Source organism: Amborella trichopoda, chromosome 13 (assembly GCF_054954075.1).
Source record: "Amborella trichopoda isolate Santa Cruz 75 chromosome 13, AtrichopodaSantaCruz75HAP2 v2.0, whole genome shotgun sequence".
NCBI lineage: Eukaryota > Viridiplantae > Streptophyta > Magnoliopsida > Amborellales > Amborellaceae > Amborella > Amborella trichopoda.
In genome coordinates, this window is record NC_142348.1 from 45737571 (window position 1) to 45761100 (window position 23530).

Below are 23530 nucleotides of genomic sequence, written 5' to 3' on the forward strand. Positions count from 1 at the left end.
GACAGCCTTATATTTTGGTTTTTTAAAAATCGAATTCAGTTTAATTTTTTAATTTTTTTAAAATCGAAATCGAGCTTTATTTTTATTTTTTATTGTGTAGATAGAAAAACAAATAATATAAGGATAATAATGAAAAGTTATAGGTATTTTTGTAATAATATAACGTTTCCAAAACGAAAACATACGATAAGTCCCCCATCTTAGTTCCAGTTGCCCTAATTTCATGTTGGGGACCCTAGTTTTGGAGTCCCAATCCCCCCCCCCCCCCCCAACTCTGGAGTTTTGCCCTAAGTTCATGTTGAGGACCCTAATTTTTGGAGTCCCAATCCCTAACTTTGGGGTTTTAAAAACCCATCTGTCTCTCACAAACCCTATAGGCTCCCAAGCCATGAACCCTGATTTTGAAGTTCTGAGTCCTGCTCGACTTTAGGGCTTGGAACTCCCATCTCTCTCTAAATTTTGGGACTTTAGAATCTGGTATTAACTAGGGTTTTATCATGGATGAGTCCTCTGAGAAGAGGAGAGAAAGACTGAAAGCCATGCGCTTGGAGGCTGAACAAACCCCAAATCTTCCACCCCAAACCTTCTCTTCTTCTTCTTCTTCTTCTTCACTTTCGAACCCCTTCAACGACCTCTCTGCCACATTATGTGCTTCAACCCAAGCTTCGAGGTTTGATTTCTACACTAACCCAGTGTCAGCTTTCTCTTCGATGAATAGGAAAGGCGAAAGATACAACGACTCAAATCAACACAGTCTTTCTGCTCAGTCTCCTATGGCGCCGACTCCAGGTAATACCATTCATGATTCTTGTGTTATTTTCCCTTCATTTGAATTGCTTTATTTTATTTTTGAAGCTGACTCCCTGTAATTTTTGAGTGCCTTCCTTAATTTGAGTTTTTCTTTAGTATTATGAAAGTTTGATTTTTAAAGCAAACTATTGTCTCTCTCTCTCTCTCTCTAACGGAAATAATGTTCCAAACTTCTGTAATGTTTTCACTGGAAAGGGGACTTTGCTGTGATTCTTTTTGCATTACCAGGCTGACAACAATACAAGTGAAAAACAATGTTATTAACAAAATAATAAATTACTGTAAAAAAAAGAAGATTCATGGACAAGAACTAGGAGCTCTGCCACATAAATGACCCAATAAAGAAAAGTGGTTAGTTTTATCTGTTTTAATAATAATTAGAAAAAGTAGTTAGCTTGCCCAAAACAAATGACTTATATAGCACAGATATGGGTTCTGTACCAATTCATAGGGTGAATTTTAACCTATTTTTGTTATTTATAACCTGCCCTATGGGGTTTTTGAAGAAACTCATTCAAATCTTTCCCACATTGGTGGAAACCCAAAAACAAGGTCTTAAAATTCGTGATTTTTGTGAGTATAACATCCATTATAAGGCTATTGTACATTGTCTGTTCCATCAATATCGCAAGTGGCAGGGGATAGTAACAGTCACTACACCCATTCTAACTGCCATTGTAACAATAACTTTCCCTGGTTGTCAGTGCTGTTTAAAAAACCTCGCACAACACCATTCCGTCATTTATTAATTTGGGAGGAAATGTCACCCATTAGTCATTGCTGAATAATTAAATGTTTGACAAAGGTGTGAACAAGTGTCGAGTTGGTGGGACTTACACTATCCCAAGTTGATTGTGGTGTTGTGTTGGTTCCTATGCTAGTACATAGAAGGCCTTAGAGTCAGGTAGTCGCGAAATTGGAATTGTATCAGTCCCTTTGAAACTGCAATACCTTACATGAGAGGAATATTGCTCGTTTTAAAGCGACCTTGTTCATCCACGATTTTCTTTCTTCAGATGCCAATGTCTCTGGAGATGTTTGAGAGGATACGATGAGACTTTTTAGGAAGTGGTTGAGAAGGTTGATATACATTCAATGATGTGGGAGGCATGGATGATGTATGTAGTACGTACTATATCTTTTTGCATTAGGAATTTAAGGGAGTTAGGTTCTTATTGTGACAATAGATATTCATAAAAGTAACATCTTTGGAAAGGAGTTGACTGTGGGTAAGTATGGAGTGAATGAGGGGGTTGAAGAGTGTTGTAAAGAGCTTATAGGACTTGGGCCATGACAGGCAATATGCAGGATGGGTAAGCAAATTCTATGGGTATTGGGTTTGGTATCAGGGAACTCAATAGGATTGGATTTTGTTTTTTTAAACTAATGATAAGGGTTTTCAGTTGATCTATTGGACATGAATGAATTTTGGAACCACAATTTCTAAGCTGTTTAGGTTTTAGTATTTTGGGAATTTTGGGAAACCACGTATGTACCACGTGTGTTTCAAAAGGGTAAACTTTGCAAATGTTGTAGTGTCTTTTGCAGCGTTCTAGAACCCGAGTTAACTTGGACTCGTGTGAATAACTTGGCCTCGTTACCTTGCTGCGGTGAGTTCTATTGACAAACTTGTGTTTATTAAAAGCTCTTAAAAAATTTGAAATTTCGTTACTAAATCACTAATAAGTGATGCATAAATATGTTTCTATGTAGTTTTATGTTTTTATGATGATTTGTGAATTTCTTATAGTATATGCTCACATTTTCTATTTTTCCTTTCTTTTTGGGACTTTTCTGAGTTCTTTCAAGATATAAATGAATCTTTTCCATTACCCATCTTCTATATTCGTTTGTAGACTTTTACTGTTTTTTAAAATTCCTTCTGTTTTTTTAACTGGTTTTAATTATTTTTAACAAATATTTTTTTGTTGGCAATTTTGAGCCCTTTTTGGGCTCGTCCATGACTCAGGCGAGTCCACTCAGACTCACCCGAGTTATTCGGCTCGGTCGAGCCCGAGCCCGAGCATTGATCCTGTGAGGTTTGGGCATTGGCAATTTTCCAGTGAAGTTGGTGGGGCAGGTTTGTTCACCCCATAGATGGCAGTTTTAGAACGATCACTACTATTAAGGATCCTGAGGCTTACTGTGTCTTAAACAAGGGCCTTCAGCTTCCATATATTTGTATATGTCCAGGAAGGCAGACAAGTGGGTGTGGCATCTTTTCCATTATCAAATTTTAGAGGGATATTTTGAATGAGTTCTTTGCTTCTTTTGTACCATTTGGATGTTTCCTTGTTCTCTGGTTGGTGTTATAGATTGGCTTTGTCTGTAACTGCTCCTTGTGGGTGGTCATTCAGGGGCTGTGGAGTGAGAGAGACAATGGATTCTCTGGAAAGGTGAGGGATGTAAGGGAAACTGTGTACAAGCAGATTAGGATGCATGCTATCTGACGGGCACTTATCACTTACTAGAGAGGCATTCTCATGAGTTAAAAGTGGAAAATTTTGATGCATTAATGTAAAATGATTTTTTTTTTTTTTGAGAAAGTTAACATTGTATTACTGAGAAGTGATAATTACATAGATTTGAGAGTCTGAGAGCACCCACATGGAATGTCTCTCAGTAAAAAATTGTGTCAACCTGCCAGGTACAAAAAATGGGCTTATAGGACCTGCCTGATTACAAGGATTTAACCCAAAAAATAAACCAGGGCTGAAAGATGCCCAAATACACAGTGTCTATGTTGTGTGCCTGTGGTCCAGAACGAAAAAGGAGTCGGACCGGGCGTGGTCTTCTACTTGGATTCTAGCTCCCTCTTTCTCCCTCTTTTGCCATGAGATCTGCGAACTCGTTGGACGTTCTCCAAATATGCTTCCAGGAGACATCCATATCCCTGCAAATGTGAGCAATTTCATCAAAAATTGAGGTTAGGTGCCATGGTGGAGAAGTCGTCCCACTTGCCCAGGAGAGAATATTTTGTGAATCTCCTTCCACTATCAGGTGTGAGCCCCAAGAATGGTTGAAGCTTTTCAGACCCAGTATTGTAGAATGATTGTTAGTTGTGAAGCCCTTGCTATAGTCCAAAGGAGGAGTTAGTGTGTTTCTTGAATGAGGATATTGAAGCTTAAATCTAACAGAAACTCCTTTAGCACTAGGCCAAGGGGGGTTGCTTTTTTTATTTATTATTTTGTGGCTAATAATGTAAGAAGAAGGCACAAAAAAAAAGGGGAAAATTTGGAGATTGAGGCAATTTACCCTCTCTATAAGTCTGTAGGGGAGTTCACCCCAAATGATATTTGGCCCCTCTCTCTAGGTCTGCGAGGAGTCAACCTTGAGAATATCTCTAGAAAATCACTTCTTTGTCTTACCTTGCTTTCCTATGGTTCTCCATTCTTTACAATAGTTCATAATAAAGAAAAAAGACCTAAAAATCGCTAAAATAATAAAAGACATAATTCACCTTAAAATTTCTACAGAACTAATTGACTTAAATACCTAAAAAATTTATATAAAATTGAATATCGTAGTAACCCTACTGATTCCTACCGAAATGAACCCTAATGACATAAAAATGGTGAACCCTTATGACATAAAAATGGTAAACCCTAACCACATCAGTTAGGCTGGGGTCTGTAACGTGAGAAGGACTTGGCCATTAGAGCTGCTGATGTTGCCTATCCATTGTTGTTGGGTGTATGAATGGGATTTTCTATTGCAATTGTTCTTCTGTACTCTCTGTTTTATGAACTAGAAGGTGATTATGAAACTGGTTTATTTACTAACTGCAATATAAATTGTTGGGAATAAATTGCTTTTCAAAAAAAAAGGTGGCGATAAATTGTTTATGATTCAGGAATAAACTAGAAGTTGATTAGGAAACTGGTTTATTTACTAACTGCAATATAAATTGGTGGGGATAAATTGCTTTTCAAAAAAAAAAAAGTGGGGATAAATTGTTTATGATTCAGGAATAAATTTTTTTTTTTTTCATGAACAGCTCAACTCCACTTTGAGGTTAAACTAAATCATCTTGAATAATTAAAATTTATTGTCATAGAGTTAAGTGTCGATTAAAATTGTTGTGTGGGCCATTGTTTCAGATATTCCCTTCTAGGAAGTGTGATGCTTTTGCACTTATGGAAATTCTTTGCTAATTCTTTTCTAATGTGTACTACTTCTTCAAGAACCATGTATCTTAATTTTTGTCTGTTTATTCCTTTACCTTGTTGTCACTGTTGTTGGTGCTGTGTGTGTGTGTGTGAGAGACAGAGATTTAGAATTAGTCCTGGGTAAGATTCTTACTATAAGTTGCTTGGTTGCTTTGAACTCAAATGGAACACTAATACAGTCATCATTTATCGATTTGTATTAGGACAAAGTAATGCAGCCATGACCCACGCCACTGCCTATCCGATGCAGATAAGTTACAACGATCAGAGACAATATGAAACACCACCTCATAGGTCTGGGTCTTGGGGAGGCCCTATGATGACCGGCAGCCCTTTCTCTCATGGAAGCCCAATTCCTGGTTCATGGACTAACAATAATGCACGACCTGTTCATACCTCTCCCCCCAACTTTCATGGAGGTATTCGCACCCCTAATTTTGGAAGGGGAAGTAGCCCTAACCCAAATTTTGGGAGGGGAAGTAGCCCTAGTTCTAACTATGGAAGCAGAAGTAGCCCCCACCCTAATTATGGAAGGGGAAGTAGCCCTAGCCCTAGTTATGGAAGGGGAAGTAGCCCTAGCCCTAATTATGGAAGAGGAAGTAGCCCTAACTTTAGTTCAGGCATGGGAAGGGGTCGTCACTTTAGTTGGAGCCCTGGCCATAGTTCAGGGCGTGGTGGTGGGAGAGGAAGAGGTTACCATTTAGATGTTTCAGCCAAGGAGCATCCAGAGCGGTTCTATAACAAATCCATGGTGGAAGATCCATGGAGTTCACTGATAGCTGTAACAAAAAGGCTAGGTATAGCTGGAGACAGATCAGTGGTTTCTGATTCAAACAAAAGTGGCACGCCTGATTCTCTAAGATCATGGCTCCCAAAATCAATCAGTAAGAAAGCAAGGATTTCAGATATTAAAGATGAGTTTAATTCGGAGACAAGCCTTGCAGATAGCCTCGTTCTTGCCTTCGAAGATGCAGCCAATGACAGAACAGATGTTTGACAAGCTGATTATGGGTGGAGAGTAGTAGATTCGCTCTAAAAAATTGTGGCTTCTTAAAGCTGTTGATATGGTGCAAGGTTTCGGAAATTGCTGATGGATTTCATTCGTATTCCATATGAAAAAATTGGTGAAGGTTCCGCTCTGAGCGAATCCCTAATGGTTTACAGCTCTATCTCGACCTTCATTTTCAAGTTGGGAATTGGATTCTAAGCACACCCAGCCAAATGCATGTGATGGATGTTATGCCTATTTATGGGTGATATGCCCGGCCTTCAATTGCTTATCCTCAGATGAAGATATTCGGGTAAGTGAATCATTGGAGTTTAAACCTCCTTTACTTCTAGCTATTGGCAATTGACCCTTTAGATAAGATGGATCCCTGTAACTTCGTGTCTATGAATGCATAGATTATTTTATTAGCATTTGTACTTTGCTACTGTGGAGCAAAATTTACATCTAATCCCTGTGGCAAATGACCTACTTGGGAGAAATTTTTGACCGAAAGTTTTGGGATCTGTTTTAGATTCACCATATTAGTATTTTTAGAAAAACAATTGGATTCAAAGTACCTAAACCTCTAGACCAAACCATCCAAAACTCGAATGGTTTGCATGTGATCTTAGGGTATGATTTTGCTCCTGTACTAGCAGTGTATATTGATTGTTTTTTTGGAAGCTCCTTTTTACTAATTGGTTGCTAAGTTGCATATGTCATATCTCTTAATTTTTCGGTTCTAAAAATTACTCCTATATGAGGTTTTACCCAATAGAAACACGTAATGTTTCCACTTCTTTTATTCGCATGCTTTGTCTCTCTGGATTTTCTCCCTTTGATGTCAACTATTAGAATGGAGGAACATGATTCATGTAGCCGGCCCCAATTAATTGGGATAAGGCTTGGATGATGATGATGATGATAATAATGTCAGCAATTAAAATCTTGGATGCTCATTACTCGTTGATATATATGTGGTTGTAGTTCCTCAGTAAAAATGCAATGAATATTTATGCTCTTATGTAGCTGTAAGGTGTTTGACCAAACTTTTTGTAATTCCTGGATGTTTGTCCATGCTTTGATGCGAATCATCCATAAATGTCTATTTTGGATATATATTTGAGGTTTGGATTGGAGTTCTTCGACATTTAAATGGAGGTTTTGATGATCATGATGTTGTTGGAGTAATATAAGGAATGTAGAGGAAATAGCAACCAAATACTCTCTTTTCTTTTTTTTATTCTTGCTCATGTTTTTTTTGAACATTTGTAAACCATTTTCCATAGTTATAAAGACCTGACTGGGCTAGATAGTCCCCAACTTGTCGGACTATAGAGTAATGCCTTGACTAGGGTGATCTCAAGAAAAAATTGGGTTTGGCCGAAAACCGGTCACAAGCAAAATATGGGACCAGTTTTATCTGATCGGATTGATGTTGATTGGTTAGATTGGTTGTTAAATAAAGTTGGGCAAATCTTTTAATGTAGTTCATAATTTTAAACTATTATCACTATTTTTCTTCATTCTTTTTAAATTGGTCTAACAGTTTTCACCGGCGGTCTTACCGACTTTAATTGGACCTCACTGGTCTGGTTGCCTGTCCAATCTTGGCAACAGTGTATTATCAAGTTAACTATGAAAGCAATTATGTATGTGCTACCCCTTTACCCCCTGAACAAGAAAATGCATTTAACATGGAAAATTTCATTTGTGGAAGAAGACTTTGGGGATTTTGTTGATGGTGCAGGCTTTCTGGTTAACCTTTCAAGCATGAATTCGCAACACAAGAACACAGTTGAAGAATTAATCCATCGGCAATAAAATTTAAAAATTATTGCCTTTCAGCAGTATCTTTAAAGTTCTATTTTAGCATCCACTGGTTAAGTCCTCGGGAAGTCAGTGCTAAGGAAGGTCATTGAAGTGTCCCGGTGTTGTAACAAACTTTTCCTATAATATGGATAGGGCTACAAAAGGGTCCGATCAAGGTCCGGTCGACCTGACCAGACAAGGTTTAGGTCAAACTCATAGCTAGCAGGGTCCAGGACTGTCATACTTGCAAACTGGACCTGACCTGGGTTGGGTTTGGGTTTGGGTTGAATATAGCATATATCTGTATTCCCAACCTTGGTAGGCCTGGGCTAGACCAGTTCTGAACCTAGTCTGGTCTAGGTCCATTGGAACCACATCTCATTCGCTTGGTCCTCTTGTTAGGTCCAAACCTGGATCATGGTTCAGCCGACCCGACCTGTTTTGCACCCCGAGCAACATAGCTGCAGCTATCAAATGTTATCTCATGGACCCCAAACTGTTGCATTTTTACTGTTGTATAATGTGGGTCATGCTGGATATTTCCATGACTCTTCCTATGTACTTAGAATCAAGAGAGTGGATTTTTTATTTATTTTTGATGGGTCAGTTGCAAGAATCGAACTTGAGATGTACTGCTGCTAATTCAATAACTAAGCACTCAAGCGCAAGCCCGACTTTTGAGGTGAGGATTCTATGGTAATTGTGTGTAAATTTACTTGTTATGCACTTATAAGTTTCTCTCATATGAAATGCTCTTGGTATTATTATTACATAAAATGTAAAGATAATCATAGTTAAATTAATACTGGCACTTCGTCAAATTATAGTGTACACTCTAAGTGAATGTTCAAATCGAAAGATGCATTCATGATATGTAATGTATTTTCTTGTTATTTTGAAATAGTGAAGGAAAATGTTCGTATTTTTGGTTTTGAGAAATAGTTGTGTATGTCAAAGTAACACCAGGGTTTTGTGTTGTTCATCGAAGTTGTGTTTTGTAGAGAGAAAGGTATGGGTTTTTAATCCCAAACAGAAGGAGGAGAGTGTGAGTTGAGTGGTATTTAATTGTAGACATTATCATGCCTTACACTCTTATAACAAAAGTGAGAATGATGGTGGATGCGCGGAGCAAAAGGTGGGTGCAAGGGTGCTTGATGGTGGTGCACTTTGTACTTGCAGTTGGCCATGGCTTGAGGTGAGTTATTGGGGCGAGTTTAAGTGGTTTCCTAGGAGTCATTACAAGGCTAAAAGCGCTAGAGGTTTTTTTTTTTTAAATAAAAAATAAAATAAAGATTGTAAAAGTAAAATAAAACTAAAAGGAACCTCTAAAAGTCCAAATAAACTTCTAGAAAAGTATAGAAAAATGGATTAAAATTTGATTTATAGCTGGTGACATTTAAAAAATCAAATAAAAAGAAAATATAAAAATATAGATTATGGCAAAAGACACTCACCAATATTAGCCAAAAGCATCAAAATTATATGCAAGAAAATTTCAAAAGTTCCCATATCTTTTACTTTTTTTTGATATTTTCAAGTCTTTTTATGTACTCGTACAACTTAGGGCAATTCGCCCTCGCCCTTAGGGCAAGGCTGAGAACCTTGGTTGAGACTCGGCGAAGTCCTGTAACATTGAATGTACATGTAAATATGTTTCGTGTGCATTGTTAAAAACATGTGGGTGTGGGTGCAAAGGGGCAATGTAAAATCAGAGTCTGGAGAAGATTAGCAAACGATTGAAAGAGATCTTTATGTTTTCAAGCATGTCAATGCACTATTTGAGAAAATATTTACCTCCTAATGATATAATTAGTGTGCTTAAGGTTCTCTAGGTTGATTTGTCCAAGAGACCTAGCACTTGTCTCGCCAATTCAATGCAATAGAAAAACGAGATCATAGAGCACTAGAGTTGGCTTTCTAAGGTGCACTACCAAATTTTATTATAAGATGTAATTTTGGTGTAAAAAATTCTTGGATAGCCTGAGAACCTATTTTCATTTCTAATTATAAAATTTTAGACTCCAAAAATAATTCAGATCAAGTAGATCCATAAGCAGATGAAAATCTTGTTAATGAATGGTCCAAATAATATATTGTAATATGCATTATTTTTAGGACTTGAAATCTTTTTTTTTTTTTTTTAATATTTATACATCTCAACATAAAGATGATAATTTAGAGGGTTTTTCAACTTTAAAACAGCATGGATTTTTTAAGTGCACCTACAAACTTATATAAACCCTTTCACTTATATAATTGATTTGCCAATAGTCAAAATGAACCATCACATACAAGCGTCACATGTGCAATGTCTATGACCCGACCCGACCCGATGTATGGTTATGGTTGATGCAATGCAATGCAATGCAATGCACTAGTCGCAAAACATCATGTCGGCTAAGGCAACATAACATCCGGTCGGGGGCGTCTTGGTCCGAAGACTTGAAGTTAAACGGCATGACTCAATAAAAAGAAAGCGAGTTGAGTCGCGAGCTCCACCGGGAGGCCCCTCTATACCTGCCGATGTGAGTTGGTACGCCTTACGTGCCTTGTGCCATCGCACTCGCACTCGCACTCGCAATTGTGTCCGTCACACGTTTTGCCCACTCCACATGAGTCATGTCTCCCATCCGTTGCAAAAGCAAACGGAAGAGGGTATGCCCACATTAAATCATGAATTTCTCATCCCTTCTCAAAGCAGACTAAAAACCCACTACTCTCTTTACGAGAAGACAATTTATAAGACTATGGCTTAAAATGACATTATTTTTCCAAAGCAAAAATACTATCATGTATAGTATAAATTAGCCAACACATAACAGCAGTGGTTTAAAAATCACCAAGCTGTCTCGAAATCGCCTGCAAGGATTGGGAGTCGGGCGATTTTGGTTTGGGAAACTCTATAATCACCTTATTCTCCCCATTTTTAAGCATTTATGTTCTTTTTCGGTTAAACATTAGCTGGAAAGTGACTCACAAATCAGTCGAGTCAATCTGAAAAAATTGTTTTCGAGTCCGTTACAATCAAATGGAGCTGACAATTACATACAACCCGAAAGCCGTCTGAAAAAAAACTAAAAGTCAATATGATTGTTTTTATTTTGAATATTAACTTGGAATTTGATGAGAGTAACTATAGACAACGTTGCACCCATCACAATAACTACCTCTGCCTACATCACATTCTGATTGATAGGAGTTGGCTCTCTAGTAAGCTATGGGGGATGAAAGTACACCCTCATATCTAGCCCTTGGCATCTCCATAGCTCCCTTTAGGAATGAGAAACGGGCCGGGTCGACTTGTGGACCCCACAGGTCAACTTGACCACATCTGGGTTGAACTCATCAGACAATGGACCCTAAGGTGTCATTCTGCTCTTTTAATGGTCGTATCTCCAGTGAAGCCATGTGTCCTCCATATCTAACCAATCCCCATATGTGTAAGGCATATATAAATATATAATGAATATCTACTATAAAATAACATAATATTATCTTTTATATTTTTGTATTTCTAGATTTGGACCCAACCAACATGATGGGTTGGGTCCAAGTCCAATTCACTTGGACTTGACCCAGGTTTGAGTCTAACCTAAATGTAGTTGGGTGGGGTCTACGTCCAGGTCGACCTGGCTGTCCTAGCTCCCTCCATTTTTTAAAATTAGTGCATATATTTATTAAATGTTAGAAAAGCAAAGAAAGGTGGACAAATTTTTGTCTATTTTATCTGCTTATAGCAAAGTAGGTATATGAACCCATCGTGATAAATCATAGTAGGCTAGGTATTAATGATTGTGGAGTTGAAATTAAGGGTTATAACTACTACACACGTATAGAACGACAAAAAATTGGTTGAAATAATATTCAGGACCCTACGTAATAGGAGAACTTTTAATGGGTTCGCTTTATCTTTTGATAGAGTTCTCAACAACACCAATCATTCGTTGTGTTGGTTGGTAGTTAGTAAGGATGGTTGGGGTATTTTGGAAGTGGATCTTATGCTTAATCTTTCAAATTTGTTCCGATTAGATGTTTTTAAAAGTCGGCTGAAAAGTAGATTGGAACCTCTAATGCAAGGCTGTTTTAAGCTCAATTTTCATGGGAGTTAATTTGATAATCGGGTGAGGCTAGTATTATGGGAGCAGTTAGAGATTGGAATGGGGTTGTTATTTTTTATCTTTATTGGCCCCATTGGACTTGTTATTGCTAACCATACTGAATTTTCAGCTCCTCCCCAAAGCTTAAAGCTTTTTATAGGCAAAAATCAGGGGTCTTTTGCCGGATTTTTGCTCGGTGGAAAATAATTTGATGAATGTGATTAGATGGTGCAATAAGGAGCAAAAAGTGCATTGGGAACTTAAATAAGTACAGTTTGAAGTTCTAGATTTGACGGAGTCGTTGAGTATTGTATTTCAATTCATCTTATGTGTAGGGAAGCAAATGTTATGCTTTTGAGAGAAGGGGTGTCTCCCTGCGGTCTCTATTGGTCTCTGATGATTGTAACTCGTGTATTGTAATTTTCTTTCATTAATAAAATTGTTCACATGTCAAAAAATAATTAAATTTGCGACCCCTTTGCCTGCATTGCCTTAAATTTAAAGTTATATGGTTGGAAACTTGGAATATAATAGAATTCTTTTCGATTATTTGAGACAATAAGATTTGGGCAAAAGCTCTTTATAAATGATATGCATATCAAGTGACTATGTTATAGGGAAGATACCCCCTTGCCTTTTTAGTCAAAGACAAATTTCTCCACACCATTTTAAATATAAAAGAGTGGAATATAGATTTTTTGAGCCACCTGGTCGGAACAACCAAGGCAATTTTTTTGGTGTATTTTATTTTATTTTTATTTGGAACACCTAATTTGTCTTAATTTCAAGTCCATTAGATTCCAAATAAAACAAAAATTGTTAGTATCAGCCATCTAGATCAGCCAGGTTAAATCTGAGCCTTCCAACCTCAACTATTCCACCTTGCAGCTTATAGTAGTTTTTTACAAAGAGAAGTGTACTACTCGTCAATAAACTAGGTTTTTTTCAAAAAAAAAGATTACTCCTAATAGTATTAAAAAAAAAATACACATATTGCAAAAAACTATTGGAAGATTATTTCATGTGTTATTTCATGTGTCAGGGGACGCAATTCCACCTGAATGTCCCGTCGCTCATTCAACATCTAGCTAAAAGAAACGGATGAGGAACCCACAAAAATTTAAAATGAATAGTGTTAAAGATGTTGAAATTTAAAAGAGAGAGTAGACGAAACCTGCAATTAAATGTCCTAGGTATTGGAATGGAACATAGTTGGATTGTAAATTGCGAGAGTCAGAGATTTTTTACAACGATTGATAATATATTTTTTTTTGGTCTCTTCATGTAATGAAACTCTGATTTATAGAGAGATGGGAGGAGGTTGTTATCTAATATTCGGTTTTTTTTTTTGAAATATATAACAAATGACCATTAATACCCGAAAGATGAGGAATTATCCATTATCCATTGAAAAAATGATTTTCTATCTCTAAAACACATTTTAAAGATAAACACGAATTAATACAAAATATTTTTAGAAAAAAATATTAATTAGATTAAAAAGGAAATGTCGCACATGTGACGCCCATGGCATCACATACCTACATGTACCAACAAAAGATACATTAAAAAATATTATTTGTATTTTAAAAAATATTTTATTCTTTTATATTCATGTTCATCGTGTTGAGATTTTCAATCCATAATTTTTTACTGTCCAAAATCTATCTACGATAGGTTTTAGAAAGAGAAAAAGTTTTTATAAGGATGCAACTTTATAATGTAGAACTATAGATGTACCTCAAAAATTCATGGGAAAAGGTAGTTTTAATGTTGAAAAACTCTTTGATTGATTATCTCGACATCGAGATGTATGATCATGAAAAATAAAAAGATTTTAAGTCTCAGAAATAATGCATTTTACAACATATTATCTACACCGTTCATTTTCAAGATTTTCATATGTTTATAGGTCTACTTGATTTTAACTATTTTTAAAATTTAAAATTTTATAATTAGATATAAAAATAAATTTTAAAATAATCTTAAGAACATTTTACATCAAAATTATATACCATGATAAATTTGAAGGTACACCTTACCTCGACACCTACGGATGCATCTGTATGCAAACTGCACCCTTTAGAAAGAGGGCTACGAAGGAGTTGGCCGACTCACCAAAACTTTGTGCTTTCCTGTTTTGGTCATTTTCATGTATTGTCAATATAGGAAATCGTCTGGGTCTAAAAGAGAATTGGCAATTTTTTACAGTAAAATGGCATTTTTCTGTAGTCTATAGTAAATACACCAATTCACTGATCAGGACCGGCTTTTGATCTCACGTGTTTTTTCCAATATACTATTGTTTTTGCAAAGTAAAACAATGATTTAAACTGCCTACTCACTTATCTGGATTGGTTTTTGCGATGCCCAATCTAGGTCACCAGTCCACTTTTTAAATCGACGGGACTTCCTAATGTCCCGCATCTGTGCATAGCAATGAAGATTGGTCCATTCTTTTAAGGGTGCAGTTTATATAGAGCTAGGCTCTAAACAATCAAATTAGAGCCTACCTTCAAATAGTGTCGAGACCTATGGTTTCAATATTGAAAATCTTTGTGATAGTTTTAAAATATATTTTCAACTTTATTTATAAAGTTTAAAGTTTACATATCTATGAAAATTTGAAAATCTTGAAAATTAACTATCGAAAAATGTGTTATAAAATACACTATTTTCAAAACTTGAAATCTATTTTTTTTCTCATGTCCATACATCTTGATGACGAAATGATCAATTTGAGGATATTTAAACATGTAAAATTTTTATGGTAGGCTCCAATATGATTATTTAGAGCCTTGGCTCTATATAAACTTTTCCCTTCTTTTAAAAGGGATAAATTTAAGAGCACCTTGAAGGGCCTAAATTTAAGAGCACCGTACGTGTTAGGTTGCTTATTTATATAGGCTTCATTATTTTCCTCCACAATAAGTGAAGTTTATTTTCCTCCACGAAAAGTTAAGTTACAAAGCGACTCCCAACTACTTTATAGGTTTGTTATTAAGGAATCAACTGGAAATAATAATAAGCAATGGTCTGGTTTGCATGGTGCCGAGCTCTAAACGATCAAAATAAAGCGCACCTTCAAATAGGGTCGAGAAATATGGTTTTAATATCGGAAATCTTTATAATGGCCATAAAATATATTTTATCTTTAATTATAAAATTTAAAGCTTAAAAAATAGTATAAATCGAGCATATCTATGAAAACTTAAAAATCTTGAAAATTAACGGTCTAAAAATGCGTTACACGATGCACTATTTTCGAGACTTTAAATCTATTTTTTTTTTCACGTCCATGCATCTTGATGTCAAGATGATCAATTTGAGGATATTTGGACATCAAAACAATATCTTCTAATGGAATTTTTTATGTGGGATCTAATTTGGTTGTTTTTATTTTATTTTATTTTTTATTTTTAGTATATGTACATATCGATGATAAATTTTAGGGTTTTCCTTTTTTAATTTTTGAAGGATCAGAGTTATCCATCATTAGAACAACCATTTCTGATGACCTCAATAGTATAAGTTAACAAAGCGACTCCCAAATATTTATTAGGTATGTTATTAAGGCATCAATCTTAAATTATAATGTATACTTTTAAAACTATTCTGAAAGATGCCGTTCACTAGTCCTAAATATGTCCTCTCTCTCTCTCTGCTTTTTTTTTTCTACATATGTACATATCGATGTCGAAAATGATAAATTTTAGGGTTATATATATATATATATATATATATATATATATATATATATATATATATATATATATAAACATTTTCTAATAAGTTTATGAGGTGTGTCTTACCTCAATAGTATGGAAAGCAACATCCAACTACTTTTTAGGTATGTTATTAAGGCATCACTCTTAAATTATAATAAGTTATATGTACTTTAAAATTACTCTGAAAGATGTTGCGTGGAAAATTTAAAACTAATCAGAAAGATGTTTTCCCTCTCTCTTTTTTCTTTATTTTCTATATACGTACATCTCAATGTTGAGATGATAAATATTATATTTTTCTATAATATTTTTTAAAAGGTCAGGGTTTTCTACTATTAGAATAACCTTTTCTGATGAGTTTTTGAGGTGCATCTTATCTACCAGTAGCAAACCTACTCCTAACGACTTTATAGATATGTTATTAAGTCATCAACCTAAGTAATAATAAGCAATGATGTCCTTCAATGGAAATTTTAAAACTAGTACAAAATATGTCCTCTCTTTCTTTTATATATATATATATATATATATATATATATATCTCAATGTTGAGATGATAAATTATAGGAATTTTTTTTTTTTATCATTTTTTGGGAAGGTTCATGGTCTTCTATCATTAAAACAACATTTTCTTAGAGTTTTGAGGTGCATCTTACCTCTGTAGCATAAAGTTGAAACCTTGTATAAAGGGAAGGGGAGGGGAAGGGGGAGGGGCATTTGGCGGAGTTTTGGGGCTCTACAAAATCTCGAAATATGGAACTCGAGAATTTATTCGATGAACATAAGGTATGAGAGTATTCCCATATAAATATCACTCTTTTTTCACTCTATTCCTTAATGAAGGCCTGAAAAATCCATTACTTCTCTCTCAACATAGAAAGACAAAACACATTTTTCAATAGATTGCTTTTACAAAACACTATAGAACAAAATAGATATCCTTTAGAAATGGAAAATGGTTTGATAGGGCTGCAGCCCTATCAAAATAAATAAAGCCTCACCTCATAACTCGTGAAATGTTTTTTTGCATTTCAAGTATTGGAAAACCTTTATATCGATCATCTCGGCTTGAAAATTATGGTTGTGAAAAAAAATTAAGATTTCAAGCTCTAAAAATAGTGTATATTGTATCAAATTATCTAGACCATCCATTTCACCGTAAAAATAAATGTTCACAGATCTGTACTATTTTTTAAGTTTTAAATTTTTTTGTCCGTTTTGAAAATTGATTTTAGAGCCATTATAGAGATTTTCTTTGCCGAAAGTGTTTTCAGGATGAGGATCTGAGGTGAGGCTTTATTGTGTTTTCATAAAGGCTAGGCCGTATAGAAACTACATCCTTTAATCTTTGATTTACAATTTTTCTTAGTTGGCAAAGAAAGTTAAGGTTACAAAAAGCTAGGGCATAAAGCATGATCCGGCTGGAGAATACAGTACAAAAAAGCACTTAGGAAATTTATTTTGATAAGAAATTTGGGATCAAAATCATAATGCTTGTATAAAAAAAAGAGATAATTTTGAGGTGTTCAACACTTCGAACTTCTGTCCAAAAAATGGACTTACCAACCAAAAATTGGACATCCCTTGGCCGCTAGGTTCAAGATATTACATCTCCAGGATATGGGGTCCTGGAAATATTCTTGGCTTGGGTTTTATTCGAGAGAGCAAGTGGATTATATACTCCTGCAGGAGTAGGAAATCATTGCACTAATTTTATTTTTTAAAAACAAGATTTATTTAAAGGGAAAAGTTTATATAGAGCCGAAGCTCTAAACAATCAAATTATATTCTACCTCAAAAGTTTCACCAGAAGACGTTGTTTTGATGTCAAAATATCCTCAAATTGATCATCTTGCCATCAAGAATCATGGACATGAGAAAAAAATAGATTTCAAGTGTTGAAAATGATATATTTTGTAATGTATTTTTGGACCGTCAATTTTCAAGATTTTCAAGTTTTCAGAGATCAGTCGATCTACACTGTTTTTGAAGCTTTAAACTTTATAAATAAAGATGAAAATATATTTTTATTTTAAGGCTATCACAAAGATTTTCGGAATTAAAACCACATTTCTTGACACTATTTGAAGGTAGGCTCTATACAAACCGCACCCTTATTTAAAAGATGGAGAGATTTGTATTGCTTACTTGAAGGAATACGTGTTGTTCTTGAAAGGTAATAAATATTTATCAAGATGAAACCGAATCGGTGGTCCGACCCATCAGACCGCTCACCAATAGTTTGGTAGGTCTCTTTCAAAATTAAAATTAGGATCGGTTGAAAATTAATTAAAACCAACATTTGATTAGTTTTAGACAGCCACATCAGCTCGTTTAATTTGACCAGATAAATGAAATTAGGCAAATCTTTTTAGTATATTTTATATTTTTAAACTATAATATCTAATTTTGTTTTTTTTTCTCTTAAGCCAGTTTAGTCAATTTGACCGATAATCAAAGGTTTTGACTTAACCAAATTGTTGAAAGTAGGGGCAGAAGCTTTTAGTGTTGATGCGACTAGAAAGCACACACAAAAATTAGGGTGGAAAGAGAACTTCTATTTTAAAAAGTCTTTGGTCTCGACGGGGTGGCTATATATATCTCTCTCTCTACAAATGTTCTCCCTCTAACTAGGCTCAATGACTTCCCTTGACTCTTGCTCTTTTTCTCTCTATACATGACGTGATGGCTTCTCTTTCTCATCAACGGAATCTTTTTTCAACTCAACTATACGAATCTTAGTCCGTTATTTTACTCTATTAAAGGTCGTACCTTTAATGAGGCCGTAAGTCTTCATATCTTTTTTCACTCATCTTATGGGTATGCTATTTTTTAACTGACCAACATTCTGCCTTGTAAAATAAAGCTAATCTCATAGTTGTCCTATCGAATTTTCTCTTCAACTTTATTGATATGTAACATTCACATATAATTTCGGTTGCACATTTCCACCTTGCCCATCCTGTTCTAATTCTGTGTGCAATATCTTGCAGTTATGTGAATACTTATTTTTAGGACAAAATGGGTGGTCTAAATAATGTCTTACAATATATATACAATTTTGAGGTCTTGAAATCCTAAATTGTTTTCACAACTATAATAGTCAAGGCTGAGATGAGCGATTTAAAATTTCTTCGATACCATAATTGCAATTTTTTTATGAATTTTGGGGTGAGTTTTTGCTGATTTTGATAGGGCTGCAGCTCTATCAAAATATTTGCAACTCCATCAAAATATTTTCCTTCTAATAGCTCACACGAAAGCCAAACCCATATACTTGGCTCAGGTCTCTTGTCCTTCACCTGTACATAGACTTTTGACTTTAGCAAATTCTAGGTAAACCCTCATGCTCTTTCTAATGACAATGGAGTCTAAATCTCAATGGGATTCCCCAATAATTGGATAACTCAATTTTATTTGGGTAGTTCAGTGGTAAGAATTGAACTTGAAATGTCGCACTATTTGACATGAATTGCGAAGCCCAATTCTGACTCAATTTAATCCTAGCTATGTCACACAACATATTAATCTCTTAAGGCTCTTACTTCGCAATGTCATTTTCTAATACAAATCCCTCACCAGTCGAATAACCAATTCCATCTTGACAACATTCAGTAATAATAATTAAAAAGAACAAAAAAAGTATAAAATGAGGGCCATTTAATTGATTATGGATGTGAAATTCGCTGCTACATTTATTCAATTGACCGAGCTCAAATTTTAAAAGAAAATTTTTCTAATTTTTGATAATTATAAATAATTAGTACCAAATAAATGGTCTCATTGCATATAATCCAAAAAAATTTAAAGGTCCTCTCTTTCATGCAACCCCACCAAGTCTCAATCTCCCTCTTGTCCTTTTCTGGTTTGGGGCTACTTCTTCAAGAAATACTCTCGATATGAAAAGTCCAATATTTTGGCAGTGTGTAGCATGACCCCGCAGGAGCATATCCACTGTTTACTCTTACCGGGTAAAATCAGTTTTTGAAAAATCGGCAGAGCCAGCCTGGACGCGGCCCAGTTACACGGGCTCGGCCACTGTGCCCAAACTTGTCTTGAGTCGCGGGTCCAACTTAGAGAAATTTAAAAAATTCAAATTTTTTTATAAAAATATCTCAAAAATAAGAAATCTATTTTAGTATGTTTTTTTATATTTTCTATCATTTTCACAAATAATGGAAAGTATATCGGTCATGAATGCTTATTTTTACATTTTTCTATTTTTAAAAAATTTCAAAATTACCTCCGTCACGGACTGATTTTTGAAAATCTATTGTTTCCACTACTTTTTTTTTACCACAGTTAGATGTGTCTTGTTTAATTTTACTTTAACTAAAATTTCCTATCTTTTGTCTTTTATATTTTTAATATTTTTTTTGCTGCTCCATTACTCCACCCTACTCAGGCCAAGTTGCTTCAACTCGGTCCAAGTACTTTGCTCCGGCGTAGGTCGAGTACCGAGTAAGATTTCCAACACCAGGTAAAATCAAATAAGCAAGTTTTCTATGCTTTCTCTACAGCATAAAACTTATGTACCTCCCTATTTCAGCGGTCCATTCTAAATGGATGGCATAGATTGCCCCAATCACAATGTCACCTTCTGTACCATTTTATTTTTAATATTTTTTATACACAAAATTTTGACACCAAAATTTGGGCGTCCCATCCTCTCTTGAACTCGCACCTATAAAAAATAAAAAATAATTATTCCCAACAAAATAAAATAATTAAAATGCCCTTGAAAGTTTAATGGGTATTTTAGCGTTGTATTTTATCAAAAATATTTTTTTAATATTTTATTTAGGTGCGCCCCATTGAAGTGATGCCACGTACTGAATTTCATGTCCATATAGTTACTAGAAAAAAAATTTAAAAAAGTAATAATCAGAGACCTCGGATCTTAATTAAATAGTTAATGGCTCACTATATCTAAATTGGACTTTTATGCTATAGGAGAATTGGACTTTTACGCTATAGGAGAAGCATACAAGTATATGTCTTTTTATTGGGGAGACATTGATATTCGAGGAGAGATTCTTGTAAACAGAAAAGTAGTTGCGTTGTCCTGCAGGACTATTCTGCTAATTTTGTCCGGCAAGTCAACCTTTTGGTGGTTCGATGGACCTCCGAACTCGCAAAAGAAGTTCATAACACCCCAAGCATCTTCTGTGGAAAATGAATTTAAGAGCAAAAGAAGTTCCCCGGATGATAATTTTCTCCATGGCCATGCTTGAACCGCGAATTTCGATAAAAGCCACACATAGGAAAAATATAGCTCAAGACCCTTTTTTTTTTTTTTTTTTCTTTTCTTTTTTTATTTAAATTGATCTTAACTTGCATGTAATATGAAATGTTTAGGTCACACAGCCTCCTAAATCCTAACTAGGGTTTTAACGCAAGACCAATGTTTTTAAACCCAACTCGGGCCTCAAACTCGGCCTAGGCCTGAGCCGAGTAGCTCGGCCAAGTCCAAGCTGACTCAGCGAGTTCTGGACAAAGGAATGGCGAAAATTCAAAAACAAAATGTAAATTAAAAACCACTAAAAGTAAGCAAAAACTAAAATAACTAATAGAAATATTTAGAAGTCTACAAAAGTCCAAAAAATATACAAAAGACAGATTTAAGAAAATTTTGATTTATATCTTGAAATATTTGAGAAAACCAAAAAAGAAAAATTTAAAAAATTAGAACAGCTACTAAAAAAAGTTTCAAAATCATCATAAAAACCTTAAAACCATATACAAATATATTTATAAATCATATATTAAAGATTTTTGAACAAATTTTGTAAATTTTTATATTAATTTTAAACAAAGACGAGATACACCTAAAAAATCGGTCGTAGGCTAAGGCCGAGTTACTCGTCAGAGTCACATTGGGCAAGACCAAACAACTTAGTCCCTTGGGGCGCCACCAAAGCTCCCACATATTGAAAAGAGATACCTTCATCACCTCTTAGTTGTTTGTATTGGGTTAATGCTATTAAAACCGTGGCTTTCATGTGGATTTTATCTTTCGTGATTGTTTGCAAGGAGACCATTTACTTTTGAATGAAATCACGGGTGTATCACAAAGTTTGAAAAAATTCATTTCTATGTTTAAGCTTCGTCAATGAAATAAATGTAGCCATCTAATTTCAAATCCAATGATGAAGATTAATTGTAACCACCTTGTACCAAAGATAAATGCTCTAATTATATACAATCCCCTATCTTATCTTAAGGAAACATGGATTTGAAAAACTTCAATCATATTTGGGGATATTTAAAAATTAAAAAAAGAAATATAAAATAGGAATATGGCAAAAGAAATTCACCAATCTTTGCCTATAAAATCTAAAATTATATATAAATATTTTATACATTAATCGCACCTTTTTATATAGTTTTTAGTGTATTCTATTTTTTAATATACCGTGAACTGTACACAATAGCTCGAGATAACTTGGGTTGTCAAAGGATAGAGTCCGAGTAACATGGCCGAGTCTTGAAATGTTAATACACGAAAAGATGTGGCAAAGTTTTACAGCCCTATCTAACACAACCCTCATCCTTTATACAAACTTGGGACCAACATGATAAGATTTGGGCATGCCATGGCGAAGTTCAAGATGATTTGAAAACCTTTTTTTTTAATATCTACACATCTCGAAATGTACAATACAAGATTGACACCTTATACAAGTTTTTTCTTGCAAAATGTTACATTGAAGAGGCCTTTTTTTTTTTTGTTTTGGATAATTAAGTGGGGAAGAGGGGTCCCTATCCGTTTTTTCAATAGATTGAGGAGTTATATTTTGAAAGTGTTAATTGGAGGTATCAACGACAAGAATGGATACCATGATGTGGTAACTGGGTGTGGGGATGCTACCACCACGACGTCAGCCCCTTTGCTACATTAAGGAGGGTGAAGGTCAATCACATCACTATGGTCCGGCATTATCAATGAAGAAAAAGGTAGATAGAGCTGAGCTTCCAATCTCCTCCCATCGTATTGTTAACTCCCTTATCTCTCTCACGACACATGACACATAACTTTCTTTGAGACCACAAAAAAAAATTTCAGAGTCTCTTGATTGAGATTTATACATACCCCACTAATTACACATTTACACAACTAACTGCAAAGAGAGAAAAAGGCTCACCACTTTTGCCTTTAACCACGTTGCTTGATAACCATAACTAAAAAAGAAGGCTCCCATTTGTGGGGTTATTGGGAACCCATCGCAATCGGAAATCCCAATTACAAGATCCGAACTTAGATCGTGTATATAATTGAGTAAATACCAAATAGATGAATACAACTATAAATTTAGTGGAATAAATAAAGCAAAAAACTAAAATCATGCAATGGTACATGATTTATGTAGTTTATCTAGTAGGGCTATGTCTACGGCTTCGGTAAGTAGAAGTCCACTATCACAATGAAGATTACAGTTTTGGGTTACAAGAGATATACCTCTATAAACATCGATACCCTTACCGATCTTCCTTTCTAAACCCACTTTCCCGATCGAGCAATACCGTCGATCAACCATACTTTTTTACCACTATACCGCTACCGGAAAGAGAATCTTGATAGCAATGAGAGACTTTCTCTCACTAGGAGTGGAAACTTTTGAAAGAAGGACCCGTGTGATCTAGCTAGAGTATATATTCTTTTTTTTTCTTCGTCTTTTTTTCAATTCTTCTTCTTTTTCTTCTCGACTTAGATCACTTACAAGTAGTCATTTTACAATAAAACAATTTCAAATAGAATAATAAAAAAAAATACAACAAGGATTGAAGAACTTGAAGCCATTCAAAACCTTGTTTTCAATAATAAAAAAAGACACAATCTATGTTAAGGAATAAAAGATATAATAAATAAATATATAAGAAACAAAAGATGGTGTCAGGGATTACCTTAACTAAGCTTCTTACGCC

The 23530-nt window shown here is 34.9% G+C and overlaps 1 protein-coding gene and 1 long non-coding RNA gene across 2 annotated transcripts; both read left to right on the top strand.

Annotated features, from left to right (window-relative positions):
- Positions 1-217: 217 nt before the first annotated feature.
- On the top strand, positions 218-6665 carry SIC (hydroxyproline-rich glycoprotein family protein). Its single transcript, XM_006852857.4, has 2 exons — positions 218-789; positions 5183-6665. Exons 1-2 carry the CDS (start codon positions 498-500, stop codon positions 5974-5976), a joined length of 1086 nt encoding a protein of 361 aa, XP_006852919.1. The 5' UTR covers positions 218-497; the 3' UTR covers positions 5977-6665.
- A 9502-nt stretch (positions 6666-16167) lies between these two features.
- Positions 16168-21341, top strand: LOC148779261 (uncharacterized). Its single transcript, XR_016046779.1, has 2 exons — positions 16168-16390; positions 20010-21341. It is a non-coding gene; the product is annotated as an uncharacterized LOC148779261 (long non-coding RNA).
- Positions 21342-23530: the final 2189 nt, after the last annotated feature.